The sequence below is a fragment of the Mauremys reevesii genome, linkage group 1 (assembly GCF_016161935.1).
Source record: "Mauremys reevesii isolate NIE-2019 linkage group 1, ASM1616193v1, whole genome shotgun sequence".
In the NCBI taxonomy this organism is placed as follows: domain Eukaryota; kingdom Metazoa; phylum Chordata; order Testudines; family Geoemydidae; genus Mauremys; species Mauremys reevesii.
In genome coordinates, this window is record NC_052623.1 from 260362255 (window position 1) to 260379792 (window position 17538).

The following is a 17538-nucleotide window of genomic DNA, read 5'->3' on the forward strand; positions in this document are numbered from 1 at the left end:
TCAATTCACATGCTACACATGATGCACTATAGGCTTTTTCATGTACGCACAGCAAGGGTTTAATCATGTGGAATGATGGCTGAAGCATGAAGGGGCATACAAATGTTTAGCATATCTGGCATGTAAATATCTTGCAATGCCAGCTACAAAAATACCATGCGAACGCCTGTTCTCACTTTCAGGTGACATTGTAAATAAGAAGCGGGCAGCATTATCCCCCGTAAATGTAACAAACTTGTTTGTCTTAGCGATTGGCTGAACAAGAAGTAGGACTGAATGGACTTTAAAGTTTTACATTCTTTTGTTTTTGAGTGCATTTATGTAACAAAAAAAAATCTACATTTGTAAGTTGCACTTTCACGATAAAGAGATTGCACTACAGTACTTGTATGAAGTAAACTGAAAAATATTATTTCTTTTATCATTTTTACAGTGCAAATATTTGTAATAAAAATCATATAAAGTGAGCACTGTACATTTTGTATTCTGTGTTGTAATTAAAATCAATATATTTGAAAATGTAGAAAAACATCCAAAAATATTTAATAAATTTCAATTGGTATTCTATTATTTAACAGTGCAATGAAACACAGTAAATGTTTTAATCGCAATTAATTTTTTTGAGTTAATCGCATGAGTTACCTGCAATTAATCAACTGCCCTATAAATAACACCAATAATAATACAGTGATTTGAATTATAAGCTGTGATCTGCTTCATAATGATCAGGAAATACCAAAGTCATTCTATGTGGGAACTGAGGCTGAACATAAGAAAAATGTTATCAGAGCTCAGAACGCAGAGGTTACTTACCATGTACAGTAACTGGAGTTCTTCAAGATGTACCTCTCTGTGGCTGTTCCAATTGAGGTGCGCATGCATCTTTGATTGAAGATTTTCAACAGTAGTGCTTGTCTGGTTCACACATGTGTTCTAGCAACCCATATGCCCCATGCCAAGGGATTACAGGGCTGTGGTGGATGACCTGCACACAGTTCCTTCTCCTCTGCAAAAGCCCCATAAAGATGAGACTCTGAAGCAAAGGGGAAGGAAGGGCAGGTAGTGAAACATCCATAGGGGGGATACATCTCAAATAACTCAATTTAGTGCACAAGGGTAGGTAATCTTTCCTTCTTTCAGTAGAGCCCCTATGGGTGCTCCACTTCAAGTGACTCTCAAGCAGTACCCTCCAAAGGAGGTGGGAACTTCAGAATCTGGCCTAGAACTGATTGCAAATCTGAAGGCAGCATCTGGTCTACCGGCATGCACTAAGGCATAGTGTCTCAAGACGGTGTGAACAAAGACTCATGTAGCAGCTTTCCACTATAGGAACTCTTTTAATAGGGGAACAGATGTAGACTGAGATCTGATAGAGTGAGCTATGACCTTAGATGGGCACAGCACATTAGCAGCTCCATGACAGGAGAGGATGCAGCCGGAAACTCACCAGAAAATCTCTGGGTGGACACTGGCATTCTGCTAGGTCTTTGACAGACACAGTTAGTCTCAGAAAGACTCTAAAAGATTTAGTACCATCCAATATGTACTAGCACTCTCCTAATGTCAAGAGAATGAAGGGCAGCATCCTCCTTATTCCGATGGGGTTTAAGGTGGAAAACTGGCTGATGAACAGTCTAATTGATATGGAAGTCAAATGACTTTGGTAGGACGCATTGATGTGGTCTGAGGTATACCTTTACCTCAAAGACAGTATAAGGCAGGTCAGCCATCAAAGCCCCTAATTCTCACACTCTTTGAGCAGAGGTAACTGCCACTAGAAAGATGGTTTCCATGGAAAGTTTTAAAAGCAAACAAGTAGCTAGTGGCTGAAAGGGAAGTTTCATAAGAGAATTAAGAACTAAGTTCAAATCCCAAGTTGGCGTTCTCTCTCTAACATTTGAGAATGATGAATCTGGAAGTTGCAACATGAGCAAATACTTAGAAACCTTCCAATGGAGAATGGAATGCTGTGACAGCCACTTGGTGGATTTTGTGCTCCATTAAAGAGAGACCTCAGATAGGAGATCTGAACCTCTTCCCAAATGTGGAAGAGAACGTGGAAGGTGTGCTGAGAAATCAAAATTAATTAAAATTCCAGGCTATTTATCTATGCTACCACAAAAGGGACAACCGCTACAGAAAGTATCACTAGATTCTGCCCTTTTCTTAGAGGCTTTACATGAGTAGCTTGCAGGCGTCTCCCTGGGCTCACCTCCCTTCGAAGTAGAGGGTTGCAGTAAGGGCTCCTGCTGGGACTCCAGAGGTTGAAGGGCTGACTCCATGAGTAGGAGTTTGAGCCTCAGGTCTCTGTCTTTCCTGAATCTGGGCTTCAGTTGTTGACACAAGCCACACTTCTGTGGAATGTGTTTCTCTCCCAAGCAATGAATGCACTGCGAGTGTCTGTCAGTCACTGGGATAGATTCCTTACAACTGAGGCAATTTTTGAAGCCTGGGAAGCTGGGCATACTCTTGTACAGTGGGGACCTCCCAACAGCGGTTAGCAGGAGACAAAGTCCTCTTCTTTTCTTTAGTTTTTTTTTTTAAAAGGCGATGGCCAAAATAAAATGTAAATGAAGTGAATAAAGAAAAAGAGGCTTTAAAAGAAGCTACAATTAGCAATTGGTGAGTTAACAATCCAGGAAGGACAACTATAGCTCCACCTCTAGCCAGGAGCTGTTGAGAAGAAACTGAGGAGGGATCGCCCGTGCACACTAGCTAGCCTCGTAGTAGGCAGGGAGCGGTGCGTGAGTGGGCTGAACGGACACCAGAGGTGCTGGAACAGAGAGGGCTGGTGGCCATGGCCCCATCCCTTTTTACCAGTTGTAAGGGCAAGCGGGGGGGGGGGGAGAGAAAGGGCAGCGGCGTGGAGAAGAGCGAGCTTGGGATGGAGCTTCAGGGGAAAGGGGAAGTGCAAGGGCAGGGTCTTGGAGAGAAGGGGTGGCATGAGGAGACAGGGCCACAGTTTGCATGCTGGTGGCCCCACACTGTTAGGAAGCTTCCACTGGTCCAGATGGAGACTGCTACCAAAATTCTCCAATCAGCATCGCAGGGACACAGACACACTTACAGTGGAGCACCCAAAGGGACACTACTTGAAGAAGAACCAGACAAATTACAGAATCTGCTGATAATGAGGAATAATACTGAATGTGCTTCTACAGCGAACTCCAGTCATACTATAGCTTCAAAATTTTATAGTTTAGAAAAGCGACACACATTTACATACTGGTTTAAGAAAAATAAGCCGCAAAGTACAACCTTAAAAGCCTCCTCAGGATGCCAGCACACACTCATTCCAGGGGAACGTAGAACAAAATAAGCCTTTTGATTTCCTTCCAAGTCCCAAACCCTAATTAAAAAAAAAAAAAAAAAGTATTTACTGCTGTTTGTAAAAACATTAATTTCCAGCCTTAGCCTGCTGACAGAGGTGGCCAGAACCAGATGAGATCTGGTATCTAGACTCCATCTTTTGAACACAAAGGTATCTAACAGAAGGCCTGATACTGAGAGGTGTTAAACACCTACAAATCTCACTCAAGTTGAAGGGAGTTGTGAGTGCTGAGTACTTCAATGGGTGAGACCCAGATGTGAAAATGAAATTTTTAGGAGACACAAAGGTAATACATTATTATTTTCTCTTCCTATATTCAAGCATTCTCCCTCCATAATTAACTTGGGGATGGAAACAAAGAAGTGTTATAATCAGAGGCCCACTTGACCCTCACCCACCCTGAACCATAATTTGGGAGCTACTCCGTACAATAACCCTATAGTGCTATACAGAATAGGGGTTGGCAACCTTTCAGAAGTGGTGTACAGAGTCTTCATTTATTCACTTTAAGGTTTCGTGTGCCAGTAATACATTTTAACATTTTTTAGAAGTCTATATATTATATAACTAAACTATTGTCATATGCAAAGTAAACAAGGTTTTCAAAATGTGTAAAATTAAATTAAAATGCCGATCTTCCGCCGCCGGCCTGCTCAGCCCGCTGCTGGCCATTCACCTAGGCCAGCAATGGGCTGAGCGGGGCCTGCAGCCAGGATCCCAGCTGGCAAGGTGCCGGAAGCCAGAACCCCAGACCAGCAGTGGGCTGAGCGGATCAGCCCGCTGCCGGTCTGGGGTCCCAGCCCTGCTCACATAGAGTGGGTACCTACCTTCTCCCTGGTTTTAGCCCATTCTCTTCCTCTCTCTCTGCACTGAGCTGAGGGTGGGAGTGCACTGAGCACAGGGCTGGGGGTTGGGGTGTAGGGTCTGGCCAGGATCTAGAATGAGGGAGGGGGCTCAGGGTTGGGGCAGGAGGTTTGGGTGTGGAGTGCTTACCTGGACAGCTCCCATTTGGTGTGAGGGGTGCAGGTGGGAATGGGGGGTGGGGTGCAGGAGCTTCTGTTTGGTGCTCAGGGTAGGGGTGGGGATGTGGGAGGTGCAAGAGTCAGGGCATGGAGTGTGGGGGGCTAGATATGTGTGGGCGGTGCAGGAGTCAGGGCAGAGGGCTGGGTGTGTGTGAGGGGGGTGCAGGAGTCAGGGCTGGGGTCTTGAGGGGTTGCAGGGGTCAGGGCAGGGGCTGGGAGGTGTGGAGGGTGCAGGACTCAGGGCAGAGGACTGGGGGTTTGTGTGGGGTTCAGGAGTCAGGGCAGGGGGTCTGGGCTATAGTCGTGGGGATGCTCCCAGCCCCCTGCCCTGAGCGGCTCATAGCAGGGGGCTGGAGGGGATATGCCCTAATTTCACCCTCCTTCCCCAAGGCCCTGTCCCCGCCTCTTCTCCGGAGCAGCGAGCACGCTGTGGCTGTGGTTCTGATTCTTCCCCCTCCCTCTCCAGGGCCATCAGCTGTTCGGCTGCAGGGAGGGAGAGGAAAAGGGGCAGGAACCCAGCATGCTGGGGGGAGTTGGGGGAGGAGGGAGCTTGGCTGCTGGTGGAGGCTGCCCTGCAGCAGCAGCCAGCAAGACCAACCTTCTGCCCCCACTGCCCCTGCAGGAGAAAGCGGTGGGGGGTGGGCAGAGAAGAGCAGGCTGGGCTGGGCAGGATTTTTAATGGCACGCTGCTGCCCGCCGGGGTCCCAGCTGCCAGCCCTGCCCAGCTCGCTGCTGGCCTGTGTTCAGCAGTGGGCTGAGCGGAGACGGCGGCCAGGACCCTGGCAAGCAGCAGCGTGCCACTAAAAATCGGCTCGCGTGCAGTCTTTGGCATGCGTGCCATAGGTTGCCGACCCTCGGGTTGCAGTAGAACCTCAGAGTTACGAACACCAGAGTTACAAACTGACCAGTCAACCACACACCTCATTTGAAACCAAAAGTATGTAATCAGGCAGCAGCAGATACACTCCCTCCCCTCCCAAAAGCAAATACAGTACATTACTCTGTTAAACATAAACTACTAAAAAAATAAAGGGAAAGCAGCATTTTTCTTCTGCATAGTAAAGTTTCAAAACTGTATTAAGTCAATGTTCAGTTATAAACTTTTGAAAGAATCATAACATTTTGTACAGAATTACGAACTTTTCAGAGGTACAAATAACCTCCATTCCCAAGGTGTTAGTAACTCTGAGGTTCAACTGTATATGAAACGTGGATGATGCTTTCACAATACAGGGTGATATCTAAAGCTCCTGCCCCTGCAAAAACTCTTTTTCTTCAAAATAAATAGTTCAATTATACAGGGGTGACATCACATTGTAAACTATACTCATTAAAACAGTAAGTTCGTACTGTGTGGATATGTATATTCTTTACAGACGCATAAGGCTATAGAAATATGGCAGTTCATAAGGTTTTAAATAAAATGCCCTGTATAGTCTTTAGAGTTGAGTAGTTACACACTTCTATTGTTTATTCTAGGGGAACTTTCACTGACTTCCAGGGTGCTTAACATTTTAAATGTAAGAGATTTCAACACACTCTCAAATAATACATCACAAGTCTAGACAAAATAGATATGAAGTAAAGTAAACACATTTAGTGAACAATGTTAGCTTCCTATGCCAAACCACAGCAGATCAAATATTTGTTTTCCCTGTAGAAATCATAGGGTTTCCAATCCTGAGGGATCAGTGTCTATTTAAAAAGCTAACAAGTGTTTTTAAAAAATGGAATATATGCTTGATTAGGTAATTTAGAAATGTACAGTACTTTCTTCCACTGCCAGATATTGTGCCTTGTAGATATTCCAAGTCAAATCAACACTTTTCATCTGTATTTACTGTGTGGGAGAGAATTATGATATAACTGAGGATGGTGAATCATTCTGGCTAAGGGAGCATGCTATCGTGTCTTCTTTCCAGCTGTGAATGAGGTTATTAGGTGTGGAGACAAATGTATGCTCTCTCCTTTACTCTGTAAACAGCAAAGTGCTATGCTTGTATCTGGTTTATTCTATGTTGAAATGGTAGGATTAGGCACGTTATCTTTCATGAGTCCTATGGGAGAACAATATGGCCATTTCTTCTGTCCATTTCTTTTCTGCATAACAATAGGGGCCATCTCACTTAATCTGAAAGGATTTACTCTCAGATAGGCAGCATGTACCAGAACAGTTCCTTTTGACTAAAAGGATCGGGACAAGGTTATTTATGACCATTTACAATTACATACGTATTTGATTATGTACTCATTTACTAGTTCTCTGTGGTTCAGTAATGAGAGTAACAAACATGTAAAAAGCAAAGCTTTGGCCAAACTGGATTGCAGTCAGTTAATCAGTTATCATAACCAAACTGGCAGAAGTAAAATTTTGCTCTCCCTTTACTGTTTTCTCCACAGCTCCTGATCTTTTCCCCCTCTTTTGTACAAGTCTTTTTATAGCACTCAATAATTTTGTCTTTGATTTTGTATCTTACCCTAGAGAAACAAGGTGGTGAGGTAGTATCTTTTATTGGACCAACTTGTGCTGGTGAGAGAGACAAGCTTTTGAGCTTACATAGAGCTCTTCTTCAGGTCTGGGAAATGCACTGTCACCGCTAAATACAAGGTGCCATAACTATAAAGGGAAGGGTAACAACCCTCCTGTATACAATAATATAAAATCCCTCCTGGCCAGAGGCACCAAAATCCTTTTACTTGCAAAGGGTTAAGAAGCTCAGGTAACCTGGCTGACACCTGACCCAAAGGACCAATAAGGGGACAAGATACTTTCAAATCTTGGGGGGATGGGGGTGGGAGGAGGCTTTTGTTTGTGCTTTTTTTCTGAATGGAGGTGCAGACCCCTTTGGAAATCTTAGGCAGTCTGCAGACCCTTAGGGGTCCATGGACCACACACTGAAAACCACTGGCATAAGCAGTTAGCACATATTCTAAGGGACCATTCAAGGTAGAGAGGTCTGTTAACACCACTGCAGTCATAGGGCAAAAAGGGAGGGAGGATTCATGGGTTACAGTCTGTTGTAATAAGCCATAAATCCAGTGTCTCTGTTCAGTCCGTGATTTTTCAGTCCGTGTCTAGCAGAGCTAAGAAATTTAAGTTCCTTGGTTTGTCTTCTGAAAGTATTATGCAGGTTTCCTTTGAAGATGAGGACTGATAGGTCAGATATAGAGTGATTGCTTGTGAAAAGTGTTTCCCTACAGATGATAGGGTGTTTTTGTCTTTTATCATTTTCCAGTGTGAGCTTATTCAAGGGTGTAGTGATTTTCTGGTTTCAGTCACATAGTAATCATTGGGGCATTTAGTGCACTAGATGAGGTATTCCAACTGTTGTGATAGGTATAGTGTAGGATCCATGGATCTGCAGGTTTTACATCTGTTGATATCTGCAGGTTTTACATCTGTTGTTCTGGCAAAGTCTGGTGCTGCTTTGAGTTGGTGCGTCTTGGGGGAGCTTGCTTCTGATGATGAGCTTGGAGTAGGATGTAGGAGTGTTCCAGAGAGAGTTTAATGGTGAGGTGGTAACTGTTGAAGATGTGGTTGTCAGGTGCTGGAAATCTATGAGGGAGTTTAAGCCATGAAATATCATTCATGTATCTCAGTTTTATCATTGGCTGTGTGGTGTATTTGTCCAGAAATTCTTCAAGGTGGCCCATGAAGAAGTTGGCATATTGAGGAGTCATACTAGTTCCCATGGTTTGGACAAAATGTTTGCTGTTGAATGTAAAATTGTTATGGGTGAGGATATAATTGATGAGTTTGGCAATGAGCTTGGGGTGAATATCTGAGGGTTGTCCATTGTCTTGTAAATATTTGAAGCAGGCAGTTATACTGTCATTTTGAGGGATGTTGGTGTTTAGGGAATTGACATCTATGGTGGCGAGGATGATGTTCTGAGGCAGGTTGTTAATGTCGCGGAGTTTGTGGAGGAAGTCAGTTGTGTCCAGAGGAAGCTGGTCCTTTGCGTGGTGAGTGGTCTGAGGATGGTTTCTATGAGTCCAGATATTCCTTCAGTAGGAGTGCCGTGGCCAGATCTTGCATTTAGCTGTATCTTTCCCAGACCTGAAGATGAGCTCTATGTGGCTTGAAAGCTTGTCTCTCTCACCAACAGAAGCTGGTCCAATAAAAGATATTACCCTCACCCACCTTGTCTCTCTAATATCCTCGGACTGACATGGCTACAAATACAGTAAGTTATTTTAAGATTAAAAAGGCTCAATCGTTACTCTGTGAAGAAAATCTTTTGCAAGGATCAGAGGGGTAGCCGTGTTAGTCTGGATCTGTAAAAGCAGCAAAGAGTCCTGTGGCAACTTATAGACTAACAGACGTTTTGGAGCATGAGCTTTTGTGGGTGAATACCCACTTTGTTGAATGCACGTAGTGGAAATTTCCAGGGCAGGTATATATATGCAATCCTTAAAGTACTAGCTTTCTTTCACCAGAAAACAAGAAATTGGCTGGGGTTATTCTATCTGAGCTCCTTAGATATTAACATACTTCCTTCCTAATGTGAACTAAAAAAATCCCTCAAAACTTTTAAATAAACTGTTTTTGAAAGATGATCGTACTGAGAAACTGAACTTTGTTTCTGCCAGTAACCTTTGAAAAAAGTCCATGAGGTAGTTTTCAAACAGATTAAATGTAGTGATTTCATTTTTAAGGAATTTACAGTACAGAATAAAAGTTCTCACTACCACTTCATGATCCTCAGTATAAATCATAACAATGTCACACAGGAAACTCTTCACATTTCATTAAAACAAAAAAACCCAAAAAAACGGTTACTTAGTATTACATTAATAGCACAAAATTAACCTGAAATGTTTCTTTTTGAATAACTTCATAATTAAAGCTTATTCAACTAAATTCCAAAGATTTGTTTCAGAAACTGCTTTTACTTTTACAGGATTATCAGATACTGTACATAGGAGACAGGCTTAAACTTTCACAATGACCACAAACAGCAGTGCAATAGAAGCTAAACAGAATCACATCTGGGGGACATATTAGGATGCATACAACAACAAAAAATGGGCAGAATATAAGACTATGGAATCCAAAAATCAGGAAATATTTTTATTATGTCACAATCTTTAATCTTATTCCAATTCCTTCTCCATTGTAACCCATTACAATGCATAATAGCTGTCTTGGTGAATGAGCTCAACAAGTCTTGGATTTGAAAAGTCTCAGTCCTTAAAGAAGAAATGTTTTGGTAGCATTATAAAAAAGAGGTATCAATGCATTCCAGATACTGGAGGTGGTGTTCTGCCAGAATAAATAGGGTAAGGATAAAATAATACAGAGTACAATAAAAATCTGCTAATTTTTTAATTCTGGCAAGAAAAAAAAAAGGAATAATTTTGAACATGTGCTATAAAGACTAAATAAGAGTGGTGACAAAGATATTCAACATTGCAGGAGGCAGGAACAAATGAGGACAGGCAGCAATTTTGTGCACACTATGGCCAAGAGTCTGAAATGTTTATTGAATTAACAAAATGACACCCAGGAACAACATGTCCTGACAATGGTTTTAACAAAAGTGAAGGACAAGGGAAAGAAACAGCAGTCCAGAGCCATCACTAGCTTTCCTTCATTTTGGTTTTTATAATACTGAGCAACCCAACTGTTCAAAGGTCAAATATCTACCAAGGTTCATAATGTTGGGCAAGCTACTGCACAAGGAAACCACTGAACATTGCACTAAATTTTGGAATTCCAGCAAATCCAATCTCTAACAATGAAACACACCTTCCTGATGTCAATCCTTCTCCCACATATCTCCATTCAAGAAGCTAATCTAACCCTTGCTGCCAGGATGCATTAGCAAAATTTGTGGTCACGTGAAATAAAAAGAAAAAAAGATTGAACCTGATTGTGACCCACATAAATTCCTAGAGTCCATGTCAATGAAACAGCCTGTACCTTGGCATGAATAGTCCAAAATGAATGGAAGTGAGAAATTATCTGAGATGCAGCAACAGACACATACAAAAAAAGGGGGAACGAGCCTGCAATATATATCTCTTTTGTCAGGATATAAAAAATAGGGGTGGGTAGGTGGGTGCTGCTGTGCGTGCTAGAGTAGGAAGGTTATGTGTCTGACCCCAGCCTTGGATGGTGACAGCCAATCCTAACACATGACACAGACAGCATTACTGACCAACTGCTGCCCTTCCAACAAGGGGTGCCTGCCATTGGCCGACAAGAGTTCTGATGCTACCCGGGGGAGTTCAAACAGGTTTTCAGATCATTTCCCAGCAAATTGGTGCTAACCAGTGTATTCACAACCCTTTGACATACTTGAGTTTCAGCTTGGTTCTCAACCCGTGGCCCAAATCAGCACGCAGCTGCGGCCCACGTGACATCCTCAGGGTCATACAGGTAGTACTGGATGCAGCCCACAATAGTAAATAGGTTGAGAACCACTGATAAGAGCATGAAAAACCAACTGAAACTCTAGTCAAGCAGTGAGATGACATCCAAAATCAAATTGTGCAGTTTATTTTTTTATTAGAACAGTATGTGGCTCTCAGTTGGAAGTATATCAATGCCCAAACTTGAGTATTCTTTGAAGAGATATAAAATAATAAAAAAAAAATGTTGTGCATAACTACTTTGCTTTTACTTTGCTCTGATATATTCCACATTAATTTGCATGGTTTACCACTGAAATGAAATGATTTTTAAAGTTTGGTTAATATAATAATTATGATTAACATTTGTTTCAGGTATGACACCTGCCTCTATGGCCCTCTGTTAATTGTTGTGATTTTGCCATTACATTTTCAATTTAAAAAAAAAAATGATTTTCTCTCTTCTTCTGTGAAAAAAAGACTCACCCAAAGTACATGGGAAATTGCTTGACATATTATACAGCGAAAACTGTGCTGCCAAATGCACAAAGTAAAACTGAAAAATCCAGAAAAATATCTCCCTGCAAACTCCAAGATCTCCTATTTACCTACATCTTAGGTTAAAAAGAATGTGCACAAGTGAGATTTTAAAAATCAACAGCATCCCTTTAAGTTGATACACAAACTTGAGACAGTAACTCGCCTCTGTCCCGGCTCCGCGTCGCGTCTGTGCAATGCATAGCGCATGCCTACTCCAGCCTCTGGCGGGCGGCTAGTGCACTTATTCCTGTTGTCTTAAGTTCCTGTCTCTAATCACTTGTGTTCTTAGCAAGTGATTTCATCCACCATTTCATCCACCACCACAGAAATGTAGCTACCTCTGGAATTAAATGGATCAACTGTAACGTACAGATGTTTAGGAGAGGAAGTTAAAAAAAATAAAAAATCAGTTGACTCTGCATGTAGGCAGATTAGGCTCTTTAATGGCCATGATCGATCAGCTTTGACATTTTCACTGAAAGATGGCACCTCCAGCAGAATATCGCTTCTTAATGCTATATCAGAACAGAAATTCTCAACATTTTTAATAGTGCAGACCATATTTTAAACACAGAAATGGACTTCTGGACACCTCTCCTTTTGTTCATGACTCCACACACCATTACTGGAACTGCTTTCATAGAAAATCAGTGTATTTATTCTCATTTCAATTTTGCAGCTGGAAATAAGGGGGTCCCTTCATCATTGACTCCTAGCAAGTGCTACAGTTTGGGAATTGTTGAACTACAGGACTTATTCAACCTGGACTCACAAGGAATGTACCACCTAATGAATCATCAAAGCAGAATCTAGACTTTTACTGGAGGTCTTCATCCCAGAACTGTTCAGGCCCATCCCTGATATGCTGACAGCATTATAGCAAAAAGTTTTAGTGAATAAAATATTTCTATATCTCCACAGAATTAATATTTCTGATATATTAGTGCCTTTAAAACTGCATTAAATCCACTGTTGTAGAGATGAAAATAGGAAAAAACTAGAGACACTTCTATGAAGTCCAGAAAGCTGTATCTTGAGAATTACTGTATCAACTACAGGCAAGTTGGAATGAGAGCACTGTTCGTATCTATACAGGACCTAACAGTGAGAAATCTAGCAATACCCCAAACACTGGAAACTTTATCCTTTTTGTATTCTTGTACTAATTGCTCTAGTATTGCATGGCATAACCATTTCAACAGATGGTCTATTTCTAGAGTAACTAATAGCTGTTTTCACATTTTTGTTGAAGAGGCAAATTATACAACAAATTAAATATGATTTCTATTAATTTTTAGAAGGCCTTTGTAAGACCTGTGGATTGTACTCTCTTTTGATTTTTGGAGCATAGCTCTATATTCAATTTTTAAATGAAAATGTTATCGTCATTCTCCATGTTTCTATCCCATGAATAGAAAAAAATATGAGAACTCTCTGGTGGCCAAATACATCCCACTTCTTCCCATGGCTGTTAGCCAGATTTTACAGTCTACAATGGATAAAGTGGCTGTCTTATATTTCACAGCTATTGAGTTCAAACTTCGGTGGTGTTATACTTTCATTAAAAAAGCTTATCTTTTATTCTTTTGGTGTCAAGTGGATTACTATAGTTTAAACAGTTCTTTCTTTCATCACTAAATATGTTGTATTTAATGGAAATATTTAAACAACTCTTTGCTGAAGAAACACCTAGAACTAGTCTATTTTAATGAAGAAACCAAGGACATGGATTGAAAAGAGAATGCTCTTAGTATCTCTTAAAAGTATCATTTTTAAAAGACTTTTGTTGTATGTTTTGAAAAAAAATACAGGACCCTTCTAGTGACCAAGGTAATACCTCTGAATTCCCAGTGGGCATTAATTTAACATTGTGTAGCCCACTGTATGAAATGTCTTCCTTACTCACAGAGGTAAGGCGCTCATGGCCTTTGAGTTGTATTTATTAAGTCTTCTCTTCATTTTTTTCCGCTAAAAGACAGACCAAAATCTCATCCAAAATGATAAATTAGAAAGTCCAGCTATTGTGCATAATAATGAGATATTTAAAAAATAATTCCTTTAGAAAAGGATTGCCTAGAAGTTTAAATGGTCTTGTTTAACAAAATACAATTCGGAATAATGTGGCTCCTCCCACTTACGTTTACAACTCCCATTCTAGGTTTATAAACCCTACAAGTGTCTTACTTTGCCATTTAAAAGAGTAATGCTTTTCCAATATGGCTGATTTTAACAATATAAGTTACACTGAACATTTGGTAAAGGGGTGTGTGTTTGTGTGTGTGTGTGCGCGCGCGCGCACACTTTTTACCATGGGTTCTAAAGGCCAAATCCTCAGCTGCTGTAAATCAATGTAGTTCAGTTTAAGTTACTGGAGCAATGATGATCTGTCCCAGAGTACACACATCACATATCGTATCTAGCTTTAATTTTATTTGTTTCTGGCTGTGAAGGAGGAACCTCACTCCTACTCTTAAATGGAAAAATCAGAGGTAGGGGTTATTTTGGGTGTTATTTGGCTACTGAACTATTTAAGAGTGACTGTTATAAAAACACAATCATCTTAAACTACACAAATCACCTCTGTTCTGACATCTTCCCCATCTCTTTGGAATATTCAAGGGTCACCATTTTCTTCGGCTTTCCTCTCCCTTGTAGAATGCTCTATTCCAGCACTCCTTGTCATGTAGCCTTGAAGAGTCTCTACTGCATTATTTATCACTGAACCATTAGCGCAGAGGCATCAACCTGTGGTTTTGGGATCACTATGGCCCTTGACTCTCTAACCATATTTGATTTTTAATTAAATATGTTTCCTGAGTCTTCCCCTGTGATTTTTAAACATAAGTGTTGAGTAAAGGCACTGCCTCCTCATAAACCTGCCATCACTTCCTCTGCAGCTCACGAGGAATTCTGAGCAGCTACTGTCCCTTCCCTGCTGCAGATGCTCAGCAGTCCTGATGTCTGCTACATTGCAGGGGACAGAGAAAGAGTATCTCTGGCTGTTACATCTGCAGTGTTGTGGCAGCCTCTGGTACAGTAGGATAGGCGCTTGGCTCTCTTTGCCTAAGCTTACAGGAGTTGCTAGCAAGGGATAGCTTCCCTCCTCATTGGAGCCATCTAAGGCAGTCCAGGATTTCCATCACACTGTGAAGAGAATACATACCTGCAGGTGTGATCATCACTCACACTTGCAATATCCTGACCTTCTTTAGGGGCAAACACCAGATCATTAATGTAATCTGAGTGGCCATCAAAGATCTGTCAATCAGAACAAAGAAATATTTTCATACTGAGGTCATAAAAATAATAATTCTGATAAACAGCAATATTTGAGCATTCCAGAAGCTTCTACAATGTGTTTGAGAATTGCTACAGGGAAAGCATATACATTTAAAATGAAGTTGGGGTTCTAAAGTTAGGAATACAAACTTATCCCATTATTAAATATTTGTATTACCATAGTGCCTACAAGCTCCAGTCACAGTCCAGAACCCCATTGTGCTAGGTGCTCTACAAATGCAGAACAGAAAGGGTACGTCTACACTACGGGACTATTCCGAATTTGCATAAACCGGTTTTGTAAAACAGATTTTATAAAATCGAGTGCGCGCGGCCACACTAAGCACATTAATTCGGTGGTGTGCGTCCGCGGTCCGAGGCTAGCGTCGATTTCTGGAGCGTTGCACTGTGGGTAGCTATTCCCTAGCTATCCCACAGTTCCCGCAGCCTTATTTCCGGGTTGAGATCCCAGTGCCTGATGGGGCAAAAATCATTGCGGGTGGTTCTGGGTAAATGTCGTCAGTCACTCCTTCCTCCGGGAAAGCAACGGCAGACAAGCATTTCGCGGCTTTTTTCCCTGGATTGCCCTGGCAGATGCCATAGCATGGCAATCATGGAGCCTGTTTTGCCTTTTGTGACTGTCACCGTATGTGTGCTAGATGCCACTCACAGAGGCGATTCAGCAGCGCTACACAGCAGCATGCTTTTGCATGACAGCAGAGATGGTTACCAACCATACTGTACCATCTACCAATCCATAAATTGGTAAAAAGATGATCATGGTTACCAGTCCTTTTGCACTGCGCCATCTGTTGCTGTCATAAGTGCCCCTGGCTGCTCTTAGCCAGGGGCGCAAAAGCCAAAATTGGGAATGACTCCCCGAGTCAATCCCTCCTTTATGGTATCAAAAAACAGAATCAGTCCTGCCTAGAATATGGGCAAGTGTACTAGAGAACCACTGTATCATAGAACCAGAGAGCACAGCTGCTCTGTGTCAGATCCTGCAAGAATGATGAGCTGTATGCTATTCACAGGGGGTGCTCCTGCAACAACCCCACCTGTTGATTCCGTTCTTCCCACAGCCTTCCTGGGCTACCATAGCAGTGTCCCCCCCACTTGTGTGATGAAGTAATAAAGAATGCAAGAATAAGACACAGTGATTTGTTAGTGATAAATGAGTGGAAGGCAGCCTCCAGCTGCTATGATAGTCCAGACAGGACATTAAGGAGTGTGGAGGAGAGGAGCCCAGCATCCTGCTGCTAGTCCAGGGGCAATTGAATCTTTTCTTTACACATGAAGGGTGGGGGCTGATGAAGCTCAGACCCCCTGTTGCTATGATGAAGACGGTTATCAACCATACTGCACCATCTATCATGAAAAATTAGGTGCACATGACATTGGGGGACCTGACAGATGCTAGTCGGCATGGTTACCAGTCCTTTTGCACTGCACCACGTGCCAAAAAGCTCATGATGATGAGGACGGATACCAGTCATATTGCACCATCAGCCACCCATAGCGGGGGAGGTGGGAGCAAGGATGTTGGTGTTGACTGCTGCAGCATTGCGTCTATCTGCAGCATTCAGTAAAGATAGGGTGACATGTTAAATAGTCACGAGAGGATTTTTTCCCTTTTACTTCTGGGGTGGGTGGGGGGGTGTACATTGCCGAGCTATGCCCTGAACCACCATGGACACTGTTTGTTTGACCCTAGAGGCACTTGGAGCTCAGCCAAGAATGCAAATGCTTTTCGGAGACTGCAGGAACTGTGGGATAGCTTGAGTCCTCCAGTCCATGAGCGTCCATTTGATTCTTTGGCTTTCCGTTACGCTTGTCACGCTGCAGTGCGCTGAGTCCCTGCTATGGCGTCTGTCTGGAGATTTTTTAAAAATGATTTTGAATTTCGTCTTCTGTAACGGAGCGCTGATAGAACGGATTTGCCTGCCCTTACTGCGATCACATCCGCATGGTCCATGCTGGAGCTCTTTTTTTATTTTGATTTCGGACTGCATCGCCACCCGTGCTGATCGGAGCTCCACGCTGGGCAAACAGGAAATATTCAAAAGTTCGCTGGGCTTTTCCTGTCTACCTGACCACTGCATCCGAGTTCAGATTGCGGTCCAGAGCGGTCAGTGGTGCACTGTGGGATAGCTCCCGGAGGCCAATACCGTCGATTTGCGGCCACACTAACCCTAATCCGATATGGCAATTCCGATACTAGCGCTACTCCTCTCGTTAGGGAGGAGTACAGAAACCAGTTTAAAGAGCCCTTTATATCGGTATAAAGGGCCTCTTGGTGTGGACGGGTGCAGCGTTAAATCGGTTTTATGCTTCTAAAACCGGTTTAAACGCGTAGTGTAGACCAGGCCAAAGATAATGTCTGCCCCCAAAGGGTTTACAGTTTAACTTTAAGACAAGATACAACACATATACACAGATGGGGGAGAACAAGGAAAAGAGACAGCATTGGTCAGCGTGGTAGACAGTGGTCTTACACACCAGCAGTCTAACTGTTCTAAGTTATTTTTTATGGGCAACACCGCAAATGAGAGTTTTAAGGAGGAGCATTAAGGAGGATAATGAAGTAGCTTAACAGATGTTTACAGGGAGCTCAACCAAGTGTTTGGGGCAGCAGGGGAGAAAGCCCAAAGGTGCCTGTTTGAAAATGTAACAAGTGTCTGCTTTCAGTTCTTTGCTGATAATTAGATCAAACCAGGTTTTCCTCTAAGACAGTAATGTCAGACTATAGTCTGTGAAATCCTTCCAAAAGTGCCAAATGCAAATGAGGTTTACTATTAAAAAACAAAAATGGCTTAGGGGTTACAGTCCGACTAATCCTATTCTTTAACTGCTTTTGCATGTTTTGTGTATCTCTACAAAGTCCCTTATTGTGTAAAATGTGTACTATGTTGAATCAAAGTCCTCCATACATCCACTGTAATTTTGACACCCAGCTATATGCAACAGGTAGTTTTCAATCAAATGTCATTAGGAAACTGGGGTCTCTAG

General features: G+C 42.3%; 1 protein-coding gene across 3 annotated transcripts in view; it reads right to left on the bottom strand.

Moving 5' to 3' along the window:
• NUP37 (nucleoporin 37) overlaps positions 1-17538 on the bottom strand; it is a 34278-nt gene that overhangs the window by 5408 nt on the left and 11332 nt on the right. For all 3 annotated transcript variants that reach the window (XM_039483923.1, XM_039483930.1, XM_039483913.1), the window contains exons 5-6: positions 14414-14508; positions 3259-3349 (exon numbers count right to left, since the gene is read on the bottom strand). In XM_039483923.1, coding sequence (XP_039339857.1) covers positions 3259-3349; positions 14414-14508 — 186 coding nt within the window. The remainder of the gene's footprint in view (positions 1-3258; positions 3350-14413; positions 14509-17538) is intronic.